The sequence below is a fragment of the Capricornis sumatraensis genome, chromosome 19, assembly GCF_032405125.1.
Source record: "Capricornis sumatraensis isolate serow.1 chromosome 19, serow.2, whole genome shotgun sequence".
NCBI classification, from domain to species: domain Eukaryota; kingdom Metazoa; phylum Chordata; class Mammalia; order Artiodactyla; family Bovidae; genus Capricornis; species Capricornis sumatraensis.
The window spans coordinates 54,158,760-54,178,708 of NC_091087.1; the positions used below are offsets into that span (position 1 = coordinate 54,158,760).

General features: G+C 39.8%; 1 protein-coding gene across 1 annotated transcript in view; it reads right to left on the reverse strand.

The window, feature by feature from the left end:
- The window catches only part of SLC25A21 (solute carrier family 25 member 21), a 216,548-nt gene that overhangs the window by 142,881 nt on the left and 53,718 nt on the right, over window positions 1-19,949 (reverse strand). Inside the window, exon 4 of the mRNA XM_068990978.1 lies at window positions 7,366-7,449. Coding sequence (XP_068847079.1) covers window positions 7,366-7,449 — 84 coding nt within the window. The remainder of the gene's footprint in view (window positions 1-7,365; window positions 7,450-19,949) is intronic.

Below are 19,949 nucleotides of genomic sequence, written 5' to 3' on the forward strand. Positions count from 1 at the left end.
GTCCACAGTGATGTGTGACCTCCACTGGATCTGTCGTCAGATAAGAGGGACCAGCCTGAGGATCCAGAGACCTGAGGCCAAGAATCACCTGCTCTATGCCAGGCTGGCTGCACTGGGTAGGTGAGTGGGTTTCTGCTGGATAAGAAGTGGGGTCAAAAGAAGAGAGAAAAAGCAGCAGCAACTACTGAGCCTTGTGACATTGGAACTGGGCTGAGGTGGTGAGGACGCTGATTGCTCAGATAACTACAGTTTCTGGTAGTGGGAAGAGTTATCTCCTCCAGTCTCCTGAGAGCTAACGCTTCCCCTCACTTCTATGTGTGAGTGAGAGACAGTTTCCAGACACCATTTTACTTACAGGGTTTCAGTAGGAGCAGGTCTTTCTATTTACAGCGTTACTTTAAAAATCACCTGGCCCTATTAGACTAGGTGAACCACCATATAAAAGGCAGACTCACCTTGACAACAAATTAAGCTAAAGACCTTGGAGTGAGCCCGCCTGTTAAAAGAAAATGTCCAAGTCTTACTCGGTTATTGTTGCTTTCGAGCTGTAGACATCCTGCTTCCTTTGTCTGTGTCACAAGCCACTCATTCCCCTTCTTAATGAAAACAAGAGGGAGTGATTATACCTCCTGGGGCTGTGCCATTTATGCCGTCTGAAAGGCACTTAAACGAGTGGCACATTGTCTCACACATCTGGAGTTTACCAAATTAGCCAATTACGCTGGAGCTCATAAAACGAGGCCTTAAATGTCATTTAACTAGAAAATATTATAATCACCAAGTGGTCTGATTGTAAGATGATACTTGGGGCAACATCAGTGGTTACCAGAAAACAAATCGTGAAACAAAACACAGTTCAAATGCCCCCCAAATGCAACCACATATCTTCTACAGTAATACTTTCTGAGGAATACCATATTTCTGAAGGCACCAGCAATCAACATGTTTCTCATTTGAAACTAAGCATAATCTGACCTCCTTGTTTCCTAGTGATTTGCCTTGGGCAAACCAATGCCCAAGAATTTTTCTCATAAGAAAACTAAGGAACAAGCAGAAGGAGAGCAGACTGATGGAAACCCATGAATTCATCAGAAACATGGCGCTCTCTGCAAGAGGTGGCACAATGATTAGATTAAGAGTCTGGAGTGGTCAGAAGTTTGCGGTGCTGTCTCAAAATCGACAGGATTTGGTTGACTGAACATTTACTGGTCTCTCATACTTCACTTGAAGGAAGAGATAAAAACTGCTTTAAATTGCTATGTGATTTGAGGGTAGGAATATCAAAGGTTTTAGAAAAGCTATTTAAAAATTAGAGGTTTACAGCCACTACTTCCACATTGTCTTCATTTAATAAACAATGGAATTTGGTGTTTAGTGAAAGGTGATACAGTGTAATGGAAAAACTATGGTATGTCACTAGTACCTGTTTGACTTTGGGCAAGTTAACTCCTCTGATCAGTTATCTAACACAAAATACAAAAATACATAATGATGCTGAATTGTGTTGAGACTAGTGCTGTGTTGAAATAAAGGTATAAAAAAAGTCCCTAGCACAGTGTCTGGTGCACTGAAGAAAATAAACATTATTTTCACATCTTTCTTTACCTATGCCACCAGACTATCTTAAATTCCGTTTAACTCCCTTTTCTCTTCATGTCAGAAAGAACGGTCACTAGGTGCTTTTGTTAGGGGAACTGCTGACTGAAACTGACTTCCCTGACCAGTTACCATGGTAATATTTGCATGAGTTATCTTACAAAAGAAGGTTCTGGTAAGGAATGTGGAACTAACAAACAAGCTACCACCAACTGGAAGAATTTGGGAAAGGTTAAAAGGAGAGGGTAGACTCCAGTCCCCATGTCCTACCAACCTCCCAGAATCCTTCTTGTTGGAATCCACCTTGGCTGAGCGATGCACGTGCCACCAGGAGTGACCCTGAGTCACAGTGATTGGCCAGAGACAAACCAAACACGAACCTGATTACCATAAAACCTGAGACCGTGAGCCACGTGGAAGAGCAGTTCCCTTAGGTTCCCTGACCCTGCTACGCTCCACCCCAGTGCCCCTTCCCAATAAAGTCTCTTGCTTGGTCAGCAATGCATCTCTTCGGACAATTCATTTCAGGGTGTTAGACAAGAGCCCACTCTCAGGCCTTGGAAGTAGTCCCCCTTTCCTGCAATACTTTCAGAGAAGAGTGAGGAGGTAGGTAGTCCTGGTTTGTTTTTTTTTTTTAAGCAAAATTTAGAATCCCTTCACCTATCTGGAAACATCTCAATCACTCTCTTTAGAGGAATGACAAGTACAGCAAAGACTAGAAGAACTCTCATGAGATACTTTGAAACAAAAGGAAATTAGGTATGATGCCTCGACGCATGGTAAATAGAGATACCAGCTACTCTTTTCCAGGGGAATTTACAAAATGATTATTGGTTTTGAAGGCACCTAATCAAGTAGGCTAAATCTTTGTGTCTTCTGGGCTCATGATTATAGTAGATGGACCTGTTAATATATTTTGCCAAACCAGAGAAAGATGAAAAATCATGGTGAAGACAGAGGTGCTCTCAATAGTGACAAATTCCTTTCCTGTGAGTTTTCTACAATGATGGCCTTTTTGGTAAAATCTAAGTAAAAACATAGACAGCATATTAAAAAGGAGAGACATTACTTTGCCAACAAAGGTTCGTCTAGTCAAAGCTATGGTTTTCCCAGTGGTCATGTATGGATGTGAGAGTCAGATCATAAAGAAGGCTGAGCATTGAAGAACTGATGCTTTTGACTGTGGGGTTGGAGAAGACTCTTGACAGTCCCTTGGACTGCAAGGAGATCCAACCAGTCAATCCTACAGTATATCTATCATGAATATTCATTGGAAGGACTAATGCTGAAGCTGAAGCTCCAATACTTTGGCCACCTGATGGAAAGAACTGACTCATTGGAAAAGACCCTGATGCTGGGAAAGACTGAAGGCAAGGAGAAGGGGACAACAGAGCATGAGATGATTGGGTGGCATCATCGACTGGATGGATAAGAATTTGAGCAGACTCTAAGAGTTGGTGAAGGACAGGAAGCCTGGTGTGCTGCAATTCGTGTGGTTGCAAAGAGTCGGACTTGACTGAGTGATTGAACTGAAGTGAATACGATGCTTCCACATAACAGAAATTCTTACTTAGAATTTGGAAGGCTTTTCAAAAGAAAACAAATTAACTTCACCTCTGTAAAACTGGGTTGAAAAACTATGCCTTTAATAGTAGCACAGTGTATTTATACTTTAAAAAAATCTTAGAAGCAGTAAAGGGATCCAGATCCATGTGATTTAGATTTAGCTATTGTCCCGTAGAAATGTGAATTTTTTGGTCTGAGAGGTGGGGAACTGCATCTCTAAGAATGGTAACAAGCACCAATTCACTTTCTCGGAGTGGAGAAATGGAAGACTGCAGATTCTAAGTGCATTAACAGACTTTAATGTTTTTAAACAACAGAAAAGGATTAGCTTTCAAAACTTCTAACTTGCAGGGGCTGGGGTGAGGGGTTAGATAAGAAGAACGAAGAGAGATGAATTCTCCTAATTATATAAACAGTCAAATTGACTAGCACTAGCCTCTCTGTAGGCCACAGACCAAACTGCCCTCTATGTACCTGAGTGAAAAAATCATCTTTGAAAGCAGAGTGTACTCTAAGAGCTAACTGAGAAAATAAAAAAGAATTGTTTTACTAGGGAAAAAAATCAACACAGCATGTGCTAAAAGGTTTTCTTTTTTCTTTCTGTTTTTAAACCTAAAGCTATGACATGCTCTTGCTCTGTATCAAAAAGCAGCTTTTTCTTTTGTATTTTTACAAATATTTCCATCTTTAAGACAAGAGCTTTCTGACTTTTGCTAACAATGTGTCCAGATCTAAAGGATTACAGAAAGAATGTCAATTTGCTTTAGAAGCAATTAAACCTACAGTTGAGGGAAAAGGCCAATTTTACTATGCAAGGACCACACATACTGTATGTTTGTTATATTACTTGATATCAAAGCAGAAACATCCAATTCTTCCTAAAACACACTTGAAATGAAGAGTCTGGCTATGGAATTCCCACATCCAATTCAGAGATATCTGTTACAGTTTACAGAACTGGGTAATGCTAACATTATTGTTTTACAGGAAAGAGATACTTTTACTGACTATATAATACACTATGGTTTCTTTAAATTTATATATATTTATTGGGTAAAATGAACATGATTTCAATCCTAATCACCATAAATGCAGGCATATTATCAATGACAGGTACCACATCACCAGAGGAACAGCAAGAATTTGCTGATTCTCTGTCATTGCTGCTGCTGCTGCAGCTAAGGCACGTCAGTCGTGTCCAAGACTGCGCGACCCTATAGACGGCAGCCCACCAGGCTCCCCCGTCCCTGGGATTCTCCAGGCAAGAACACTGGAGTGGGTTGCCATTTCCTTCTCCAATGCATGAAAGTGAAAAGTGAAAGTGAAGTTGCTCAGTCATGTCCAACCCTTAGCGACCCCATGGACTGCAGCCCACCAGGCTCCTCCATCCATGGGATTTTCCAGGCAAGAGTACTGGAGTGGGGTGCCATTGCCTTCGCCCTCTCTGTCATTAGATGACCTCAAAATATTTAACAAGCCTTCATTGCTTCAGAGGAAGTGGTCAGTAGCAAGAATTATCATCTTTCTTCTTCATTTTGCATCATCATGATGTTGGTGTGATGGCTTTCATTCATTTGTTCAACATACCTTTACCGAATATCTCTACTTAGTGCCAAACACGGGCATAGGGAATACGAGGGAACTGAGACATGGCCATTAGTGAAATGTATTCTTAGGGTGGGAGAGAAGAGATAGAAAACAAGCTCAGTAAACTAGGGTGGTGCCTGCAATATAACAGACCTGTGCATGGGGAATGAGCCTGGATAAGAAGGGAGGCCATCCTAGGAAGGGCTTTGTACACCTAATAAGAAGTTTAGACTTTATCCTGCAGGCCATGTTTTTACATATTCCTGAAATACTCTAAAGATAAAATAACTAAAATAGTATGGTACTTGCATAGAGATAGAGAAATCAATGAAACAGAACAGAAAATGGAGAAACCAAATAGAAAATTTAACTGATAAATATGTGCAAGTTTAATTAGACAAACAAACTAGCATTTCTAATTAGTGAATAAGGAATAGAATTTTTAACCAGTGGCATTTGGACAGTTGACTAACCATCTGAAGATAAAATTTGATTCCTATATGCCACACTGCACATTAAAAACAAATCTCAGATAGATTAAAGATTCAAATGTAAATGTTTATGATCTTAGGGTTTGAGGATGTCTTTTTTTAATGTGCCATCAGATATCACCAAGGAAAACAGATCTAATCACAAAATCACAATCTTCAAAGATCACAAACTTCTGGAAGGTTTAAGATATTATAGTTGTAAGACAAAGAGCAAGTTAGGAGAAATATTTGTAATTTATGTAATAGTTAAATAAATTGCTAAAAATTAATAAAAATATCTAACCTAAGAGAAATGGGCAAAGGACACAAATATGCAATTCATGGAAAAAAATGACCATGATATAAAAGTATGCTTGACCCCAGTTACCATCAATGGAATTTTATTATGACAGTTTTCTTTTTTACCTGTTAGATTATAAACAGGAGATGCACATGAGTAACATATATCAAATAATGGTTGATATGGTCCAGTGTTTGAGAGAGTGTGGAGAAGTGAAAACTCTCAAATCCTAAGTCAGTACATACATTTGGAAGATAATTTGGCAAAATATGTGATATAAGGTGTGCATCTCACTTGATAAGTCCATAGCCAGCAACTTTTAAAAACAGAAATTAAAAAAGTGAAAAAATAGTATAAGAATATATACTGTACTGTTTAATAGTAAAAATCTGGAAACAACCTAGTGGGCCACCAAAGGGGATTAATTTAACAAGCTGCAGTATGTAGATAAATAAATTACTATGCTGTTGTTCAAAAGAACATGCTGGCGTGGAACATCAATGACATATGTTTAACTGAAATGAACAATTAGCAAAACAGTATACCCAGTAAATTCTGCTAAGAAAGATAGTGAACTACAAAGGCTAGGAACATGGGCTTTGGGGAAAAGTTGACTTGATTTGAGTCCAAGATTCATAATTTACCAGATACGTGAAAATTAACTTTTCTGAATCTTGGTTTCTTCATCCATCTAACTTGAATGGATGTTCACCGAACCTACCTCAAAGAGCTATATGGAAAATTCCTAGTGCATAGTAAAGGCTAAATATATACTAGTTGTTATTATTACTGTTGGAGAAGGCAATGGCACCTCACTCCTGTACTCTTGCCTGGAAAATCCCATGGACGGAGGAGCCTGGTAGGCTGCAGTCCATGGGGTTCCTAAGAGTCAGGCACGACTGAGTGACTTCACTTTCACTTTTCACTTTTTCATGCATTGGAGAAGGAAGCGGCAACCCACTCCAGTGTTCTTGCCTGGAGAATCCCAGGGACGGGGGAGCCTGGTGGGCTGCCATCTATGGGGTCGCACAGAGCTGGACATGACTGAAGCAACTTAGCAGCAGCAGCATTATTACTGTTATCATTTTGGTATAATTATTATTGTCAACCAATTCTCTTATGAAAACAACTTCAAAACGCAAATCTAAAATCCTTTGTAAAATTATTTATGCTTGATAGAATCTTTAACTGAATCTATACATCAAAGACAATTTTAGTTTATGTAACAAAAATATTCTATTTATCTGATTATCTAATAGACAGGATGATGAACTTGACACATCAGTTTTTGACAACAGTACGTTTTGATAGAATATTCATAAACCAGAATGCAAATAAGGAACACATTTGGGCACTATATTTAAAAAACAAAATAAACAACAATCACATTTAGACATTTCCAGTTATAAGAACTTTGAAAAGCTTTAACAGCACAAATTAAAAATTGTCCTATAGTCATCAAATTATTTTTAATAAAGCATATTATTAATATCCTTTTTGAGGTAGTTATCATGTATGCGTGAATGCTGAGTCACTTCAATCATGTTCGATTCTCTGTGACCCCATGACTGTAGCCCCTCAGGCTCCTTGGTCCATGGGATTCTCCAGGCAAGAATACTGGAGTGGGTTGCCATGCCCTCCTCCAGGGAGTTTCTATCATATGCATATTTAATTGTCAACTGTATTATCAGGGAAAATATGCACAAAAATAGAAAAACACCCTTTTCAATATTTTTCCCTACTAAGACTAGGAAAAGAAATCATTCAAAATGAGAAAATGTGTTATGTAGTAATATATTAAAATGCCTACATCAACACACAGATTGTGTGAAGAACCATACATACCCTTCTGTGCAGAAAATCATTCGAAAGCTGTCTCCTAAGCTTTTATAACTGTTTGGATCAGTTGCACATCTCTGAATCTGGAACCTAGAAACAAAATCAAACAAACAAAAAAATCCAAGTTAAAGATTTCGCCAAATGGCTTTTCTCATTTTTCAAAGTCTTAGGAGACTCAGCCTTTTCAGATTAACCTAAAATATTCTGGCTTTTGCTATAGATTTTACTGATTTATTTGCCTTATATAATCTTTACCTTATTTTTGTAGCCTTTAAAATTATGATATTTCTCCGTGCTTTAATAGAACTGCAAAAAGTGTGTTTTTCCATCTGTTTCTTAGGCAGATGCACCCTGAGGCATTTATGCTTTTTTCCTTTGTGAAAACCACATGCATATGTCATAGATTGTTTTAATGTATAATTCAGAAATCTGAAGATGCATATGAAACAAATAAGTAGCTCTATTTCTTATCTTAATTTGTGCTCTTTGATGGTAATTTAATACAAAGGTTAAAAATACAGAGCAGCTAATATGGCCTAACTTTGATCCTGATGATGAATTCGGAATTCATTCTGGCAGACAGGAGCCCTTGTTTGGAGCAAGAGTTCAGGGCATACCGTGATACCATTTACTATCACGACTTCATAATGGAGCAGAGTTGATCATTAGGAGTAGTTCAGATTGCCTGGACTTGCACAGAACCACAGTGCTCCACATGTAGTGTGTATGCTTAAACAAAATTCTTTTTTTTCTTCTTTTTTTTGGGTATGATCGTGCATCTCAGAATTCTAACCTTCAAAATGTGAAAGTTTCCAGTATGAAGGTCTTAACTTATTATTTTTTATCTTACCTGGGGGTTTGTGTTTAATGAGATTTATGACAAGTGCTCTCATTTCCCTACATCCTGGCTCTTTACTTTTGTTTTTTTTTTCAGTCTGCCTACCCCTTGTGTTTAACTTCCTTGTCCCAACTCTAAGGTAAGGCCCTTCCCCCTTCTGTACATCCCTCCACAATCTTAGCAAGCTTTTAAAAATAGAAGTTCTCAGATATACCTCTAATAGTGTCTACTCTGAGATGCTTTCCTCAGATTGTTGGATTTATGACATGATCACAACTTCTACCTCTGAGAGTGATTTATTTTATAGTTCTAGGCCCCCAGGAATTAAGCTGAAAACTAACACATATATCACAGAAAAGAGAGACTATTTTGCTTTGTTTGAAGTGGTTGGAAAGAACAGTATATGATAGGACTGGCAAGTGAGGCTGGATTACATTTAACTTTGTAAAGTGGAGAGCTGCTGAACATGATTGTGCAGGACAGTTGCCACCCTAAGATGAGGGAATTGATTCTTCTAGTTCAGTTCAGTTCAGTTCAGTTGCTCAGTCATGTCCGACTCTTTGCGACCCCATGAATCGCAGCACAACAGGCCTCCCTGTCCATAACCAACTCCCGGAGTTCACTCAAACTCATGTCCATCGAGTCGGTGATGCCATCCAGCCATCTCATCCTCTGTCATCCCCTTCTCCTCCTACCCCCAATCCCTCCCAGCATCAGAGTCTTTTCCAGTGAGTCAACTCTTCGCATGAGGTGGCCAAAGTATTGGAGTTTCAGCTTTAGCATCAGTCCTTCCAATGAACACCCAGGACTGATCTCCTTCAGAATGGACTGGTTGGACCTCCTTGCAGTCCAAGGGACTCTCAAGAGTCTTCTCCAACACCACGGTTCAAAAGCATCAATTCTTTGGCGCTCAGCTTTCTTCAGTAGATTACTTGAAACATACAAATTCCTAATAAAATATTTATTGTCTGATTGGGTGGATTAGAATGGGAATATGGAGGGCAGAACAATGATGAAGGCAATTATGACAGTCTGGGTGAAGATAATGATGCCAGAATATGAATGGAGGTTAAGAGAAACGTCATAAAAAAGGTGAGCTTGTTGGGTGATCCTTTTTCTCTTTAAATCAAACTGGTTTTTTTTTAATGATACATTTAACATGATCCTCATCAACTCAGAAAGCAATAATAGTAAGTCCTAGATTTAGTATTGCTGAAGTTTGCACCCCTGTGTGCTCATTCACTCTGCTGTGCCCAACTCTTTCTGACCCCCGAGATTTGTGTGTGCTCACTCACTCAGTTGTGTCTGACTGTTTCTGACCCCACGGACTGTAGCCTGCCAGGCTCCTTCCTCTGTCCATGGAATTTCCCAGGCAACAATACTGGAGCAGGTTTCCAGTTTTCTTCTCCAGGGGATCTTCCTTACCCAGGGATCGAACCCGTGCCTCCTGCATTGGCAGGTGAATTCTTTATCACTGAGCCACTTGGGAAGCCCCGAAGTTCATTAACCTTTGTCAAATTCCTTTCTAGATGCTTTTCTCCCAAATTACCAAGTATTTTTTTTTAAATATTTGCCATATGAAATACTATGGTATGGATTTTATAAAAACCCAGGGAATTATCCTCACTCTTGAGAAGCACAATAAATAAATGAGAGAAAACAACTGATAATATAAGGAAAACTATCCAAAATGTCAAGTAGCATCAGCATAAGTTGCCCAGGTGTTCATCAGAGGGAGCAATTACTGCTTTCTGCAGAGTCAGGGAGGATCTGAGGAAGCAGAAGGGATTGAAGCTGCTCCTGTAGGATTCAGAGAGGCAAAAAGAGTAAGAAAGAGGAAGCATTCCAGTGAGGAAATAAGAGAGGAAAAGACGAAGAAAAAGATCTCCTACCACGACAACCTCCTGCATATCCTTTAGGATGGATGTTTCAGCACCCTGCTGGTGGCATTCAGCTGCCCAGGGTGGGTGGAGACCTGAGCAGGTTAGAGGATGGTGTTTATGAGATCAAGCCAGCAACCAATATAGAGCATGTGGCTTTTTCCTGCTCCTCAGCATTTCAGCTAACTCTGTGGCCATCTCACAGTCACGTGATTGGTCCTAGAAGGAACTGTGAGGCAGCAGAAGGACCAAAGTAACTGAATCCTAATGGCAAGAAAATCGACCTTAGCTCCTCTCTTACTGATGGGGTTAGAGATATCAGCTTTGTCTATGATGTCTGCAGGTTCCAGTAATACCAAGGTGGGTCCTCTCTTAGCTCATGCAAAAATTAAACACAGGGTACATTTATTTCTTAATTAATTAGTTATCTAACTTGGCTATTGGAAGTTTAGTATTTCACTCACTGGTTGCAATTTCTTTCTTTTTTCAATATCCAAACAGATATTTCCAATACACTATTCTCAGTTAATGAATCCTTGAATACTTACTATTAGGTACTCCACTATTTGGGACATTTTGAAGAAAATTAGACATAATCCTACCCTTTAGAAGCTTATAGTTTAGTGAAGGAGATATACAAATAGATGATTACTGTATGCAAGGAATAATGTTTAGAATATATTTCGGAGTATCACATGTCCGCCAATGAGTTTTGCTAGTGCTGAATAAACACTATTATTACTCTTAGGAGAGATGATCTCCCATCTGCGGCCAACTGAAAATATTATAGCACTACACAGAAACAGTGGAGGGAAAAGGGAAAATGAGGAATATATATTCGGGCTAAATATATGTGATTAAACTTTGTGTGTTTGTGTGTCTTAGTCACTCAGTCATGTCCGACTCTTTGCGACCCCACAGATTGTAGCCTGCCAGGCTTCTCTGTCCATGGGATTCTCCAGGCAAGAATACTGGAGTGGACTGCCATTCCCTTCTCCAGAGGATCTTCCTGACCTAGGGATTTAACCCTGGTCTCCTGCATTGCAGGCAGATTCTTTATCGGTTGAGCTACAGGGAAGTCCTGTGATTAAACTTTATCCTCCCACTTCAAAACTGGCAGCAAGGACAGTTGGTGGAATCTTTGAGGAGTGTTCCATTTAGAAGCTATCTGTCTGATGAGTGATGCTGTGATCATTACAAACAGGAGTGGCAACATCAAAATAGTATCGCATGAGGAGGAGAGTCCACAGGCTATGTTGTAGACCAGTGCAAAAGGATGGGCAGACATGGTAAACACTAATTCTTCCATCAAACCTCCCACCATTCCTTACTCTCCTGAAGCAGCTGGAGGTCCCATTAAGCAGGCTAGGGCAAGTACAGCTGTCTCTTCTACTGCACATCTCACATAGTGGCAAGTCTACTCTCTGCAGAGAAGGTCCACGCTGCATTTAGTTCCACTACACATGACTTATTCTGATCACAGAGTTATCAGTTCTTCTAAGGAATCTGTTTCAAGTCGATATAATTACAGTGCATTTTGGCCAATCATGTAAAATAGCAATTTCCTTCTTCCTCTCCATTACATTTCAGCAACTTAAAAGGTTTCTCTCTTGGATTGAGGCTTTACATCAGCATTTTCCAAGCTGCGTTCTGTGCTAACAAATTCTCTCTATGCTCGGGGAGACAATTTTCCAGTTACGTAATACAACTCTTTGTAAAATTACAAAGGCAAAGAAAGCCACACTACTCCTGATTGTGTTTAGAAGAAAAGATTGGACTTTCCCATTGTCCTAATAAAAGCAGCTTAGACACATCTGGAATCTCCATTTGAGTAACGTCTTTTTATTAGAATGAAAACTTGCTGCCAAATGGGCAAATTGGACAATGGAGTAATACTTAAGAAATATTCAGTGCCTAATATCAGATCAGAATGAAACACAGGGAAAGGAGTGTGGCTCAGACCTTATGCTCCATTGCCCAGAAGTCAGCGGTCTTATGCGGTGTGGGGCCAGTGAGCCTGGTATTGCACTCTCTTAGAGTTGGGAGGAAACAGCCATACCATCTCCTGCACCATAGATGTTAGTATGAAGCAAGTTACTGTTGTAGTTTCCACAGGGCAAGGAAGAGATGCTCCATGTTCATAAGCAAGTGTATAAGCATATTTTTAAAAGCCAAAGAATGTTCTCACTCACTAAAGTATTTTTCTTTAAACTGGACAAGAACTATTACTGCAGTATTTCCCCTAACTTACTGGTGGACTTAGTCAGTGATACCAAAGTCTGTTGCTGATTCTTAGCATGGTTAGAAATGCTGCTTTAGGCGTTCACTTTGTCTGAGCACTTTCTAAGATACCACAAGAAAGATACGTCTTGAGAAATACAACAATTTTGCTGCCTTAAAAGCTGTAGAATGAATTCTTTGAAAATTCCTAAATGTCAAACTTATACAATGCCTTTATTTCCAAAGTAAATTTTATATCTATCATCTTCATCTACTGTTGGCTGACAGTGTCTATACTGAAAAGTGGAGGCTTCAGGGCACACACACACACAGAGGCACATAAATATGTGTATATACATGTATATGTGATCTATATGCTTATATGAATGGTGGCAATTGAGTTGCGAAAAGTCAGATTAGGGTAGGTGATAAGACTTGTTCTGAAGATATATTTGCATAGCACATACCTTGCATTTAGTTAGATTGCATGATTATTTGTGGTGCTTTAGGGCTGGGAAAAGGAAAGATATAAGCATCTGAATGCAGAGTTCCAAAGAATAGCAAGAAGAGATAAGAAAGCCTTCTTCAGCAATCAATGCAAAGAAATAGAGGAAAAGAATAGAATGGCAAAGACTAGAGATCTCTTCAAGAAAATTAGAGATACCAAGGGAACATTTCATGAAAAGAGAGTCTCAGTAAAGGACAGAAATGGTATGGACCTAACAGAAGCAGAAGATATTAAGAAGAGGTGGCAAGAATACACAGAAAAACTGTACAAAAAAGATCTTCATGACCCAGAAAATCACGATAGTGTGATCACTCATCTAGAGCCAGACATCCTGGAATGTGAAGTCAAGTGGGCCTTAGAAAGCATGACTATGAACAAAGCTAGTGGAAGTGATGGAATTCCTATTGAGCTATTTCAAATCCTGAAAGATGATGCTCTGAAAGTGCTGCACTCAATATGCCAGCAAATTTGGAAAACAGCAGTGGCCATAGGACTAGAAAAGGGCAGTTTTCATTCCATTCCCAAAGAAAGGCAATGCAAAAGAATGCTCAAACTACCACACAATTGCACTCATCTCACATGCTAGTAAAGTAATGCTCAAAATTCTCCAAGCCAGGCTTCAGCAATACGTGAACCGTGAACTGCCTGATGTTCAAGCTGGTTTTAGAAAAGGCAGAGGAACCAGAGATCAAATTGCCAATATCTGCTGGATCATGGAAAAAGCAAGAGAGTTCCAGAAAAACATCTATTTCTGCTTTATTGACTATGCCAAAGCCTTTGACTGTGTGGATCACAATAAACGGTGGAAAATTCTGAAAGAGATGGGAATACTAGACCACCTGACCTGCCACTTGAGAAATCTGTATGCAGGTCAGGAAGCAACAGTTAGAACTGGACATGGAACAACAGACTGGTTCCAAATAGGAAAAGGAGTACGTCAAGGCTGTATATTGTCACCCTGCTTATTTAACTTATATGCAGAGTACATCATGAGAAATGCTGGACTGGAAGAAACACAAGCTGGAATCAAGATTGCCGGGAGAAATATCAATAACCTCAGATACACAGATGACACCACCCTTATGGCAGAAAGTGAAGAGGAACTAAAAAGCCTCTTGACAAAAGTAAAAGAGGAGAGTGAAAAAGTTGGCTTAAAGCTCAACATTCAGAAAACTAAGATCATGGCATCCGGTCCCATCACTTCATGGGAAATAGATGGGGAAACAGTGGAAACAGTGTCAGACTTTATTTTGGGGGGCTCTAAAATCACTGCAGATGGTGATTGCAGCCATGAAATTAAAAGACGCTTACTCCTTGGAAGAAAAGTTATGACCAACCTAGATAGTATACTCAAAAGCAGAGACATTACTTTGCTGACTAAGGTCCATCTAGTCAAGGCTATGGTTTTTCATGTGGTCATGTATGGATGTGAGAGTTGGACTGTGAAGAAGGCTGAGCATTGAAGAATTGATGCTTTTGAACTGTGGTGTTGGAAAAGACTCTTGTGAGTCCCTTGGACTGCAAAGAGATCCAACCAGTCCATCCTAAAGGAGATCAGCCCTGGAATTTCTTTGGAAGGAATGATGCTAAAGCTGAAACTCCAGTACTTTGGCCACCTCATGCAAAGAGTTGACTCATTGGAAAAGACTCTGATGCTGGGAGGGATTGGGGGCAGGAGGAGAAGGCGACAACCGAGGATGAGATGGCTGGATGGCATCACGGACTCGATGGACGTGAGTCCGAGTGAACTCCTGGAGTTGGTGATGAACAGGGAGGCCTGGCATGCTGCGATTCATGGGGTCGCAAAGAGTCGGACATGACTGGGCAACTGAACTGAACTGAACTGAGGGCTGGGAAACAAAGAGGATTTGGAAGTTGGGCAAAAGCCATCCTAACTCATCTCTTTTGCACTGCCACCAATCCTAAGCAAAGCAGTGAGAATGGTGGGTTTTATTTTTAGCATCATCTCCAGATCCTTTTCTGGTCCAGGAATATCCTAATGCTCTCTCCTACCTTGCTCTTAGAAGAGCATTCACACCATTTATTTATCCTTATTGTGTCTTTTTGGGTTTCCCAGGTGGCTCAGTGGGTAAAGACTCCACCTGCAATGCAGGAGACGCAAGAGATGCAGGCTCAATCCCTGGGTCAGGAAGATCCCATGGAGGAGGATATGGCAACCCACTCCAGTATTCTTGCCAAGAAAATCCCATGGACAGAGGAGCCTAGTGGGCTACAATCCATGGGGTCTTAAAGAGTCAGACACAACCAAAGTGACTGAGCAGGCATACATTGTGGTTTTTAATTTTATATGCTCTCTTCCAGAACTTGTCCCCTGTTACAGGGATTTTGGGTCTCAAGGAAGAGGCAGAAAGATTCGGTCTTGTTTAGGGTGAGGATGCATGGGTACCTTCACCACCAGAGACAGCCCCTAGTGGTTCTTGTCTCCCTGAGTGGACTTTTATGCTATCATCATGCACTGCTCCATAAAAAATACACCTTTGTGTTAAAGGAGGTGAGGTGCTTGGGAAACTGAGACACTGTCTAGGAAACACTAGTTTTGCTTCCAGTGCTGCCGCCAAAAAATAGTGTAAACTGGTGAGAACTATAATCGAATTCCTCCTTACCTTTCTCCTCGGTGGTAAAATGGCACCACAGACACTAGAGGACCCTTGACTTTGAAGGGACAGTGACATACTGACTTAACATTGGACTTTGTTAGCCATAAGAGATAAGAAACATTTCATTTTGCTTTGTAAAACCCCAAATTCCGTATTTTATAAGGGTGAGAGACTGCTAATGAAACTTGTACACTGACAATAAGTGGTGATGAGCCTAAGGAAACTCCCTGCAGAGATCTTTGTAAATGTGCTGTGAACAAAGATTATTAGTAATTACCAGAATGTTACACGTGCTCCTTAATAACACTTAAGAAACCCACTAATGAATCAGAGATTAACAGACTAAAGGTTTGCAATTACAGAACACATTAAAAGGATAACTGTAGGAAGATTAAATAAAGGTTCTAATTCACTGTAATTAGCCTATCTTACTGAAATAAGACGTTGTTCCTACAGAGTATGTTTGCTTGCTTACTGGTTGGTTGAGCATGGCCAAATTACTGAACACGCAAAGACACGTCTGAGAATTTGAAATTCAGGTGTGCATGCCTACCATACAAACTTTGGAGAAAGCCCCTATAAAGCACATCTGTAGAGAAATTTCCACCAAGTATGTTGTTTCCTGTACTCTGAAAAATTACCTTACACTGAAGCTGCCCCAAGAGAAGAAATACCCCTTCCCATGAAAGGCTAACCACTGAACTGAACGGGGAAGGGGCCATGCAGTCATCTCTGCAAAGGGGCCACATCGGGAGCAGAGATGAGGCTGCTGACTTAGGAGATCAGTCTGCCAGTTTTCTTTAGCAAGTGCTGAGGAGAAAGGTTTTCTTCTAACATTTCTCTATTGTCCATAGCCTTCTTGTTCTAATTTTAAGTCCCTGGTGATGGTGAATGGTAATTAAAAAAAAAATCTTAGCTATGGGTATTTTGTTTTACTTCAGACTAAATATAACAAAAATCCACATACTGTTGCCTTACCATGATGAACATAAGAGCCCTTTAATCATGTTGGAAGGGTGTGGTTTACAGTTAGGACCCAGATTTTGGTCTCAACTTTTCCCAAGACCTCCATCAGCACAAGGGGCAAGGTTAAGAGTCTGGGAGACCCAACAATGGAAACCACAGGTCCTGCTTTCAGGAATGGAATAAATGTGGGCTGGGGGGCAGATACAGGGAGATGTAGTAATTAGTTATAAAATAAGAATAAGACAGGACACAATATTTAATAGAGATTCTAGGAATTTAGTCCATCTGCAGTTTAAGCATTGCCTTTGCTTGCTGGGTTCACAATCTAGTCACAATCTAGGCCTGGCATCAATTAACACCCTAAAATAAGGCTAACAAATCCACAAGGGTCATGCATTTGGCTCTGCCTCAGCAGTGATCACAGACTGAAATTCAAAAGCTGTACTCACATATTTGGCTGCTCATCAAATTATCCTGACAGTTCAGGGAGGGGAAGAGATATTTCTTCTGATGGTTGCTTGGTCATCTAAGAGGGAGTCTCTTTATATAGGAAGTAGGTGCCTTTACCTGGTAAAAATTAAGATGTCCTTTGTCTGTTTAAAGTCTGAATGTCTTTACTAGGAATACGTGGGTTGGGCTATGCTTTGGCTTAGTGTTTATGATATTGTAAAGAAGACCAATAAATTTCTCTCTGTTATTATAAAACAGTTTATAATTTTGAAGAAACATGTAACCTGGAGTGCTCAGTCAACCTAGATAATTACTACAGATAAGGTAATAACATCTTGGCAAGGCCACAAAAGTGAGGGAAATCTTCTGTGCCATGTAATTTTGAACAAGTTTTTGAACAAAGCCTCAAAAATATTATCTCTCTGAAATATCAGATCAACCCAGATTGCCTGATTATACTTTTGGTGATTTCCTGTGATCCGAGACACCTCTAATTGCAGTCTCCTTTCACAAGCCAGGGAGATTTACAACCTGATAGCCTGTGACTGTACATTGTACAATTCACACTTTGACAGTACACTTAAAGATCCAGTAAATGGCTCATCATTTTGTTAACCACAAATTTTGTTACAATAAACATTTACCTATGTGTCCTGATTAATGTGATGAAATAGACCTAGTTTCATACATCTTACACAATTATAAGGTATTCTTAGTATTTTGGACCTGGTAAAATTTGACATTGTAAAATGAATCATGATAAGAGAGTTTATTCTACTGTCTGGCACAACTTCTTCCAGTTGTTTTTATTACTTAAGGGATAATAACTAAGTACACTGACAATATAATTCTACAATTTATTTTAATGAAAATATGCTAGTTAACAAGTCAGAGACAAATGATCATTAGAGATTACAACCTAAATCTAATAACGTTAAACCACAAGCAGTAAAACAGGCTAATTGACAGAGCTATATGATTAAAATGCTCCAAGCATAAACTGGTCTCAATTAAAACTTTGACTAGCGTGTCTTTCAGTCATTTTGCTTTGTAAACTACCAGTCACATTATAAACTGTGCTTAATATTAGATTATAATGCTACCACTCTTTGAAAAGACATATATGTGTAGGTATCATATCTATATTGAATTAAAATTCACTCTTAATGCCAACAAATGACCTCACAACCGAACACACCTATCTATATTTCCCAAGTACATTAACAGAGGCTGGCCATTACAGTGGCCAACTAGCATGAAACCAAATTGTACTTGGGAAAAAAGCGGGATGGATCACAGATTGGAAATAAAACCCATTCGTTTCAGTTCAGTCGCTCAGTCGTGTCTGACTCTGCGATTCCATGAACTGCAGCACGCCAGGCCTCCCTGTCCATCACCATCTCCCGGAGTTCACTCAAATTCATGTCCATCGAGTCGGTGATGCCATCCAGCCATCTCATCCTCTGTCGTCCCTTTTTCCTCCTGCCCCCAATCCCTCCCAGCATCAGAGTCTTTTCCAATGAGTCAACTCTGCATGAGGTGGCCAAAGTACTGGAGTTTCAGCTTTAGCACCATTTCTTCCAAAGGACACACAGGACTGATCTCCTTCAGAATGGACTGGTTGGATCTCCTTGCAGTTCAAGGGATTCTCAAGTCTTCTCCAACACCACAGTTCAAAAGCATCAATTCTTCGGTGCTCAGCTTTCTTCACAGTCCAACTCTCACATCCATACATGACTACTGGAAAAACCATAGCCTTGACTAGACGGACCTTTGTTGGCAAAGTAATGTCTCTGCTTTTGAATATGCTGTCTAGGCTGGTCATAACTTTCCTTCCAAGGAGTAAGCGTCTTTTAATTTCATGGCCGCAATCACCATCTGCAGTGATTTGGGAGCCCCAAAAAATAAAGTCTGACACTGGAATCAGAGGGCAGACATACTGAAACCATAATCACAGAAAACTAGTCAATCTAATCACATGGACCACAGCCTTGTCTAACTCAATGAAAACCTATTACCAAGGTGATGAACACAGAGAGGGCTACATCAAATTCAGCAATCAAATATTAAAATAACCACAGTCATGATAAGTATCACAGTTTCCCCATAGTCCCCAAATAATTGCAGTTTCAAAAAATTTGAACCACCCCCCCTCAAAAGTTAGCTATGTTTTTTCTCTCTCTGGTCCTCCCCTTTCCACCCCTCCCAACTTGGGTTCACAACTTTCCGATGTTCACCAATAGCACCTACCACCTCAGGACAGCAGACCACACGACATCATTCTTACCTCAGCATTCTTGAACCTCGGCTCATTGCTCTGGACGGTACTGAAATTCTTGGTTTCTAGCCTTCATAAAAGATTTCCGGAACAGGGAATTAAAAAACAGTCAAATCTACCAGAATCTTTTTGCCTGGCCCTGGGAACATAGCCACTTGACAGAAATTAATTATGCATTAGAGACCATAAGCCTGGGTCCCAGTGAGGGGGAATGTCAGAGAAGATGTCCCTACAGACCCAACATATACAATCCATGTTATTTTAACTTATCAAATGTGCCTATTTTATAGTTTACTTAGTATTGATAAGAAAGGCTGCTTTTCAATAATGTCAAAGAAAGAAAGATGAAAAGTACGGGTGGTTTCTTTGTAGTCATAAGCATAAATGCTTATGCTAGAAAGAAATTTGAAGAATGGAGATAATAAACTTGGCTATTAATGAAGAAAACATGTATATGCTTATCAAAGTTGAGGAAAATTTCAAGGGAAGTTTATATTTTTATATCAAGATTGACCTCATATGTTACCAAGATATGGGTGAGTTATTGATTCCAAATGAGGCCACAGTTTTCAAAAGGATTTCATAGGTGGGCAGGACCTGAAAATGACCCCAAAATAGTAATAATCCTGCTTACTTGTAAACCACTTTTAACTCTGCATTTTTACATTTTTCCTCTCATCTCAGGGTTGAATTTCAGAGTTCCTTCTATTCAAGGGTTAAAATCACTTGAAAAATGAAAAAAAAAGAAAAAGAAAAGTATCAGCCTGGAGCTACAAAGGCATCAGACTGGAGGGAGTAGGTTTCCCTGGAGTCTGTCAGTTGTAATAGAAAT